This window comes from Microtus ochrogaster, chromosome 18 (genome assembly GCF_000317375.1).
Source record: "Microtus ochrogaster isolate Prairie Vole_2 chromosome 18, MicOch1.0, whole genome shotgun sequence".
Classification (NCBI taxonomy): domain Eukaryota; kingdom Metazoa; phylum Chordata; class Mammalia; order Rodentia; family Cricetidae; genus Microtus; species Microtus ochrogaster.
In genome coordinates, this window is record NC_022020.1 from 43,533,516 (window position 1) to 43,542,771 (window position 9,256).

General features: G+C 44.0%; 1 protein-coding gene across 1 annotated transcript in view; it reads left to right on the forward strand.

Annotated features, from left to right (window-relative positions):
• The window catches only part of Megf10 (multiple EGF like domains 10), a 149,523-nt gene that overhangs the window by 85,885 nt on the left and 54,382 nt on the right, over positions 1 to 9,256 (forward strand). Inside the window, exon 6 of the mRNA XM_013349584.2 lies at positions 7,476 to 7,722. Within this exon, the coding sequence (XP_013205038.2) occupies positions 7,476 to 7,722 (247 nt within the window). The remainder of the gene's footprint in view (positions 1 to 7,475; positions 7,723 to 9,256) is intronic.

Below are 9,256 nucleotides of genomic sequence, written 5' to 3' on the forward strand. Positions count from 1 at the left end.
GCACACATGTGCATATTCACACACACAAATTCAGGTTGGTTCAGTTTATTTAGGATTGTTGGATGTAACACAAGCACACACAACTGGATGCTTCTGCCAGAGTATAATTCTGAACCAACCTCCCAAGAGCAGGCCCTCATAGGTCAAGATGTGTTTCAGAGTCTCTTTGGCAGTCTTAGTTGGCGAACCAGGGTCATAGATAAAGAGGTTAAATCAAGTCAGTGGACTTGTCTGGTACCTGCCAATTTGATGAGACTGTCTAGATTTTATGTATGCCAACCTGTTTCTCTGTGCTGGGGTGGAGATTACAATGGAATTTGCCTCTTTCTCTTCTTATGTTTATGAAACCCCTGTATGAATCTCGACTGGTGGACATACAATCACCAAGCAAGAAGTGTCTAAATATAGGTGTTTTGCTTTGTTTTTTGATGCGTGTGTATTTATATTTTTCATCTTTGTCAGTTTTATACCCGCATAGAATGAGTTTCTGTCATGTCACCCCCCCACTGACCTGTGTCATTCTCTCCTCACACCGAAACTCCTCTTCTAAAGCAACTCCCCCCCTTTCATATCTTCTGGTTGCATGTGACCCACCTAGTGTAATCAGAATTGCTTGTAGGCGTGTGTGTGTATGTGTGTGTGTGTTGTCATTGGAGAATGAGAAACTTGTCAGTGGCTTTGCCACTGAAGAAAATGCACTCCTCACCCAACCATTAGTTGCCGATAGTCCCTCTGTGAGGATATGTTTATGATCCTCACAGATGCATAGGTATGCATATCTATGGTTTATAGGTAACCATATCTATGGTGAGTTCATCATGGTGCAGCAAATATGTCACATCCACAAGAAATGTCTTCTTGCTGCTCATCTCCCCCTCCGTTGGCCCTTACATTCTTTCCACCACCCCCCTTCTGTGACGTTCTCTGCGCCTTTGGGGAGATGAAAAGATGTCCCATCAGTCAAAGGCGACTGCATTAATTAACCCTACTCAGTTCAGTTAGATGCTTCCCCCATGAAGGCGGGGGACAGAATTAACCTGTGGATGTAAACATGTGTGTTTAGAAGGCAGTTTGGCATCATGATCATTTAGCAAAAACAATCTTAGTAGGTCCCTCACCTGTGACTTTTGAACTCCCCAGGCATGAGCTCTTGACCAGATTTACGGTACTAGGTATGAGTTTTCTAGGTTTACGGTACTAGGTATGAGTTTTCCAGGTTTACGGTACTAGGTATGAGTTTTCCAGGTTTACAGTACTAGGTATGAGTTTTCTAGGTTTACAGTACTAGGTATGAGTTTTCTCTTGTGGCGTGATAGACCCAGTTTTAAATTACCATTTATAAATAACCTATAAGGCAGTACTTGCTTTTCCTTTTAGAGTTGCTGGATAATTTATGTTTGGAATTTACATTGTGAGAGTCAAGTTGACCTGTAGGGTGTGCACACCCTGAACACACAACATAATACAGACCAGGGCAGGGGCATGCTATATTCTAGCTTCATAGACAGCAGGGATGCTTCCCTAGGGCACTCACATCCTCAGGGCCAGGTATTCCAATGTGTGGGATCAGAGAGCTGCTACTCGAATCTGGGTTATGTCACAGGTAAAAGTGCCCTTTGTGTCATATGTTCTGCCATCTCCATTCTGAGAAAAGAAAAGGAAACGTAACAAAATCTGAAGACTTGCCGAGGTCCCGTAGCTGTAAGTACATGTGGTCCAGCTAGGGCCCCAGGCGTATTAATATAAAATGGTTATAACCACTCCATGTGCCAACCGGTGATCAAAAACTTCTGCAGCAAGACAAACTTGATGGTAAATATCACCTCAGGACAAAATGATTTCATCTCGTCCTCCCTGCCTCCAGGAGAAATAGTCCTGATATCAGACAATGCATTAATGTCCGTATTCCTCCTGCAGAGAGCCTCCCGGTTTGGCATTTTCATTTGCCCCCTAATTGTATTCTTTCATTGATTTTTTTTTATCTAAATGAAGACAAGAGATGCTAAACAGCATCTCCGTTTGCTCAAAGACTTTTCTAAAGTCGGCCTCATTTTTAATACATGAGAGGCTGTGTGCATGGTGGGTAGTTTCTATAATTGCCAGTCTGATGAACCTGCTGCTGTAGGCCTGAAGTTGGAGAACTGTCATTCTAGGCAAAATCCAGCATTACTTCTCAGGTAAGGAGCTGCGAGACCTTTGTCCTGAGACGCTGGTTTCACAGCAGGTGCTCTCTGTGTGTCGGTGTGATGGAAGGCAGCAGCGTTCCAAGCACTGGCTTGAGTTGAGCCCTTGCTTGCAGTTCAATGAGTCCATGTTGCAGAAATGGGATAATTCTGCCTATCTAATTGAGTTACCATAAGGTTTAAATAAATTGTCTCCATTGTGCCCCTCATAGTGCCTGGCACCTGTGAAGAACTTAGAAATGCCCCTCCTCTCTCCAACATGATCTCTATCCCCTGTGCCTGAAAGCTGGGCTGACAGTTCGAGATAGCTTAGGGGAGAATAATGCACCTAGAAGATTTTGATGGTTTAATGGGTGGCTCAACTTGGAAGTTGTAGCTCTTTACATCCACAGTCATGTTCATTCATTTCCTATCTAGTCTTTGAGGGTGGTTTATACGTTAGCTGCCACGCAGACCTAGTTTTTGGGTTTGTGTGCTTCTAAAGATAAACACCAAAGTGTTTTCTTCCAGTTTTTAAATTTTCCTTTGTTTTACAAATACTAACTAGTATTCATTAGTCAGTGTCCAGAAGAATGGCTTTCCCCCTGACATTTTCATGCACATATAATTGTGCTTTGCTCTTATTTTGGGCCCCCAGTATCATCTGCCATAGTTGACTTCCGTTCTCTCTGAGAACAGTGGCCCCTTTATTTCCGTGGACACATGTCAATGTTCTTTCACAGTGAGTTTCCAATTTCTTACTGTGTAATATGATTGTCACCTTACAGGGGATCCTTAAATTGACGATCTCCTGCATTTATTCCCTTTGAGAAGCATTCCGTGTGCTCCCTGTTTCGACCATTGCCTAGCCTCAGCTCTCCTAAACACTAAGTTGTTTAGCCCCAAAGAATTTCTTATCTAGTGGCTATCGGTGATCTGCCCTACAGCAATGGATCATATTAGATAAAACATATTTGTAGGATTATTCTATGCACCTAAAAAAACACCATTTTAACGCCACAGGCAGAATGGCTCCATGAAAGGTACTTGTAGACAGTGTACAGAAATCCCAGGCAGGGTTTGAAACTGATGTCACATCTTACTGTTATGGTGCTTTCTGACTTTTTATTGGAGTGCACTAATTCTTGGTGTGTGAAATGCAGGAAGAGCACTAAGCTTACCAGGATGGTAAAGTGTGCAACAGATAAAATGCCCCTTAAAACATGGTGGATTGTTGTTTGCTTTTTCTCTTAGGTGCCTAGAAGATGTGTATTAGAAAATGTGAGGAACCCAGCAACATCAGGAAAAACCATGCATCAGCTAAGGCCCCACGCGTGCCCCCTGGTGACATGTTACCGTGGGGACCACTAGGTTCTCTGGCTCTCCTGCTCTCCCAGATATTGCATCCAGCCAAATGCTCCCACTGATATTTTACATTTTAAACTCAAATTAATGGCAGTTTCATCTAGTTTGCTGCTAAAATTGGATCACATGATTTATATTGTTTTTAATCTACTTTTTATAATTATGATATTGCCAAGATTCTAGTTCATTAGCTATTCTCTATATAATTTTTAATTGTGCACAGTGTTCTGAAGTATAATTATAGCTAGGTTATTTTTTCTTCACTAGTCTCCTGTTCCTGGATAATTAGATTATTTCTAATTTTTTTTATTATAGAGAATACTGAGATAAACATCATTATAATGGGGGAAGGGTAAAACGTTATGATTTGGGGCACAGGTGCTGGAGATGAGCGCTGTGTGTTGGATGCCTCACAGCCTGTAACCCTGAACAAGGAGCCTGGCTCTCAACTCGATCATCTATGAAACAGCAACAAGAGTGATGCTTACTTTTCAGGGTCTCTAAGCTAATCCATCTCAGGACTGTAGAGCCTGTGGACACACAAGTGTATTTTTGTTTAGAGCTTCCCTAAACTGTGTGATCAAAGACGGTGCTTGAACTGAAGATAACTGGTCAAATTCTGCATCCGTGTAAAGGAACATCTCTGCTTCTGGTCAAGACAATGCCAGCTTCTTCTAGATGTGGTAGGGATAAGAGAAGAAGCTGCCTTTTAGACTATGAGCTACATAACTCCCTAGGACACACGTAAGAGTAGACGTGCTGGCAGAGGGTAACATTTCAAGGGAATCCCAATCGTGTGTAGGCTAGGGCTTCTGTGCTCTCTTCGTTCTCCCCGATTGCCTTCAGACTTCTGGGTGTAGGTAGGCTTTGCCCTCATCCACAGCACATGTTCACCCAGTGCCCACACTGCGGGGTCTGTGTATCAGTGACGTTGTAGGAAAATACAGCCCAAAGCAGGGAGACTGTCACTTCAAAGCATGCCACAGTGCTTAGACAGAGCCAGGAAATTAACCATGTCGGCATGATAATGTTTCTTTGAAAGCCTGCAACTCCCCCCCCCCGTGGTAATATTATCAATTTCTATTATAAATTCATTTCTATCATAAGGGAAGTCTTAAGGTTTTCCTTCCTTTTTCTTCCCTCCTTTCTGTTTTTGGTCAAATCCTAAGAAATGAGGGTTGGTTTCTTTCTGCCTAGTTTTCTGGAAAATGTTGAATGGGATGTGGGAAGGCTCATGGAGAGGAGAGATAGGTTCTGTTTCCTCAGCACCTCTTTGTCATTTTGCCACCATTGTGCATTTATAAAATACATTCTGTGATGTGCATGTGCTTATCCCCAGTTTTATCACAGCGTCCCAGTCGGGGGAAAGGCCCTACAATAATTTATCACAGGCTTTAAAGGTGTTTTAAAATATAACCTTGGTATCTTTATCAAGAGAATATTATAAGCTAAAATTGCCTTTTGTGTCTGCAAGCTTCCATCCCTTTGAACATGGGAGGGGGCAGGTATTTGGCCCAGTTATGGAAACTTTGAAGAGGGTTTAACAAAGAAAAAAAAATACAAAGTTCTACAGAATTGCTATGAGTATCTGAACTACAGCTTGTAGTTCTCCGAATACCCAGGTCAACAGCAGGAGAGATATCTCAGTCAGGAAAGCGTTTGCTGTGTTAGTGCGAGGACCCGAATTTAGATCCCCATGTTAAAAGTCAGATATGGCAGCAAATGCCGTATTCCTAAAGCCGAGGTCATAGAGAGAAGGGATCTGGGGGCTCACTGGCCAGTCAGTCTAGTCGGTCTCCAGGAGATCCTGTCTCATAAACTAAGGGTGCACAATAGAGAATAACCCCAGTGCACAAACATGTGTGCCCTACTCCACAGAAACCCAGAACAGGGTAAGGGTACCTTCATGAGTCAGGAAAAAGATCATTTGTAACAGGATAGGGATCTGATTGTCCTGGGATTAAGGCAGAGGAAATGGATTAGAAAAAGGGATGTGGATTCGTCTTGGGTAGAATGATGACTTCTCTCACTAGTGATGATGGATGAGATAGGGAATGAGTTACAGAGAACTACGGGCTTTACTTTGGATGCCTTTAAAAACGAGATACTCTTGTCTCCATCCGAGATAACTAAGAGGGTAAGGCGTGTGTGTACAGTTTTAGGATGGTATGGTTTTCTGAACGCTGCGATTTTTAAAATTCAGGGTCCTACACTGCGGCCAGCAGCAGCAGCAGAAAGGACTGATATGAATAATAATTAGGTTTGGATCTCATTTTAGAGTTACCACCTCATCTTATTTCGTGAAAGAAGATTGTGAGCTCGTAGGTAATTGCTTCCCTCATCTGCTTTAAGTTCAATAATTCTCGCTCATTGTTTTTAATTCTGTTAAAGAGTGTTTATTAAAATACTAATGAGACCAAAGCCGTGCTGATTAAAAATGGCATTATTCGTTTAAACCTTTTGATATTATGAAATCCATGGTAGATTATGCTGTCAGAAGATGGAGCCTACACTTCGGGTGAGTTGCTTGTCATATGCTTAGAATATATTGCTTTCTTCACAGTATTATTTCGGGTATTGTGTATAAAAACATATATACATGTATGGTTTTTATACATAAAGGCAATTTGCCCTAAGAGTTTTCAATGGAGTGTGCACTCCTGGTAATGGCTGTGGTATCTAATAAACAAATGAACACGGATGTGTACCGTGCAAGGTGCGTTTGTATCCGCTGTAGGTTTTAGGATGGCTGCGGTTGGGGTTGTTTCCTTCCACTGATTCCTCCCTCACTGACCTCTGACCCCTAACAGCCGTTCTTCTTATTCAGAGTCGCACTTGGAATGCATCTTTCAATTTCTATTTTTCCTTTCTGTTTTGTATGGTTTCTTGTCTCGGTTATCTTTTTGTTAGTTGTTTCTTTTCAGTTGTAGGTTGGATGCACTTTTCAAGTAGGCCACTATTTTTATCCTGCTTTTTCTTTGGGAGGTCCTTGGACTTACCACTGACATACCTTTTGACCCGTGTCTTGCAAATCCAGGCTGCCAAAAGGCCAGTCAGATCTTTCAGACCCCAGCTTTTGATCCACCCCCACCCATCACCCCATTCCTTTAATTGTCACTATCTGGGTTCCAGTGCCTCCTACCTGTCTGAGCAGTTGCTGCTATACACGCTCTGTCCCTTTGCTGTTCCTTGTCAGCCCCTTTCCACCTTTTTCTCACACCAAGGGTGGCTCCATCTTTCCTTGCCTAAAATCCTTCAACTGCAGTTCCTCGTACAAAGGATGTTGTCCAAGTTTTAGCAGGCATGATACCTCTGTACAAACTGCTCATTTCCAGCTTCCCTCCCAGCCTCTGCTCCCTGTTCCTGCCTTCACAACTTTCACCAGCCCATTCATTATCGCGACCACATCAAAGTCTATATTCTGGGCTTAGGGAACAGAAAGAGCAAAGCCCGGAGCTGGGAAATAATATGGTGATGCTTAGCAGTGGGGTGATGCCACAAATGGTGCCTGGTGGATACCAGGGACCCTGAGCAGCAGCTTGTGCCATGTGCTGTTGATGCTGCAGCCTGGATGCTCAGTGTAAGAATGGCGTTCCAGAGATGTAGTATAGTTGGCATTGGCAGAGTGGTTGCTTAGCTTTTGGGAAGCTTAATTCAGTCCCCAGCATGGCATCAATCTGGTTGTGGTGGCTCACACCTGAAATCTCAGCACTCAGAAGGTAGAGTCAGGAGTTCAAGTACATCCTTTACTACGTACCTAGTTTGAGACCACTCTGGGACTGAAGAAATCTTATCTAAAAGAAACATAACAAACAAACAAACAAACAAACAAACAAAACCAACGGTGATATCATGATGAAGGCGTACCTTTCTCACAGAACAGCAGAGTGAAGAAGTGCCCAGACCCGCCCTCACACTCTGATGCCCTCCTCTCTTTCTCCTCCTTAGCTTGCGACGGTGATCACTGGGGGCCTCACTGCAGTAGCCGGTGCCAGTGCAAAAACAGAGCTTTGTGCAACCCCATCACCGGGGCCTGCCACTGCGCAGCAGGCTACCGTGGATGGCGCTGCGAGGACCGCTGTGAACAGGGTACCTACGGGAATGACTGTCACCAGAGATGTCAGTGCCAGAACGGGGCGACCTGCGACCACATCACCGGGGAGTGCCGCTGTTCACCGGGATACACTGGGGCCTTGTAAGTTGATGAGCCGTGGGACAGTACCACAGATACGGTGTGCCTCCATTTCGATGACTCTCTCAGTAGCCACTGCCTGGTCTAGGGTCCAGGTGCCACTGTGAGGGCCACTAGGGCCTGCTACTGCTTGACTTTCCAATGCTCAGCCAACATATCATATAAGGGCATATATGTTATAAGCCAATATATAACATCCAGGCTCACTGGATGGTGGGTGAATGAGTATATTTGGGGGTTGTCACAGCAGGTGTGGATTTCTGTTACAGATTTCCCACAATTCCATTCACCGTCTAGGAATAGTTGATAGTGGTCCAGGTGGTTCTGCTCTTGTGGCAATTAATTGGTTATATCCTGGTGGATCGAGAGCCTATGAGCAAGATCAAAATGCTTGCATCCAATGGCAGGCAATAACGTGAGCAATCCCGAGTCACTCGGTGCTCATGGTCGCATCTGTTTCTTTACGAAATAAAAGCACACATAGCTCAGCTATTAGGATGCATTGCACACAAAGAGTTGAATTTTTTTTTTTCTGGAGAGCATTGAAATAAGTCCTTAATCTCCATGTATTTATTTTGGGAAGGGCAGTCTTTGGTTTGTTTCTGTTAACAGAATAAAAGGCAGAATTTGGAGAGGGGGGGGAAGAGAGGGAGAGAGAGAGATGGAGGGAGGGAGGGGAGAGAGATATTGTCCTCTTACAGGGAAAATTATGCTCATAAATCACAGAACTAATAGTTGGGGAAATGTAGCTGATTAGGTAAATATGTCCTCCTGACAGTGCTAATGTCTGCAGAGCTAAGGAAAAAACCGCACTGGCCTAGAAAGCTCTGGTTTTCAGAATAGATGGTTGTTTCAAACTGCTTAATTGTTTATATCATTTTTATGGGTTTTCATCAAGGCCAGCATTAAATGGGGCTTGGGAAACTTGGAGGCATTTCTTCAGAGCAAAAATACGGGTGCTTTAGTGGGGAAGGTCGAAGGACGGCGGGGTGAAAGGAGTGGGGCTTGGCATTCAGGAGACGGGATGCTGCAGACTGATTGTGAATAAACACACGGAGGGAATGCGTGAGCATCTAGATCTGCTTTCATGTTAGGACAAACGTCCAAAGAAAAGCAGGTTTCACTCCAGCGCAAGAGCTTAGGAAGACAGCCAGGGACAGCTTCTGTCACCAGTGTGTGGTCACTTTTCTTCCTGCAGCTCTTGAATGGGAGAGATTTTCCCCCTATCCAGAGCCTGGTGGATTGCTTGCTGGGAGTTCATGCTGTGCAAGCCTAAGGATCTGAGTTCAAATCCCTACCACCTGCATAAAGAGCCAGGTGTGGTCTTCAGGGCCTGTAAGCCTAGTGCTAGGAATTAAGGGAGGGAAGAGACAGGGGATCCTTGGGACTTGCTGGACACCAGCTGAGCCATAGTCAGTGAGCTCCAAGTTCATTGAGAGACCCTGTCTAAGGGAATAACTGGAGACTGGAGAGTATATACTGCATCCTTCTCTGACCCCTACATACATGCATATGGGCAAAAACACCTGTGCACAGA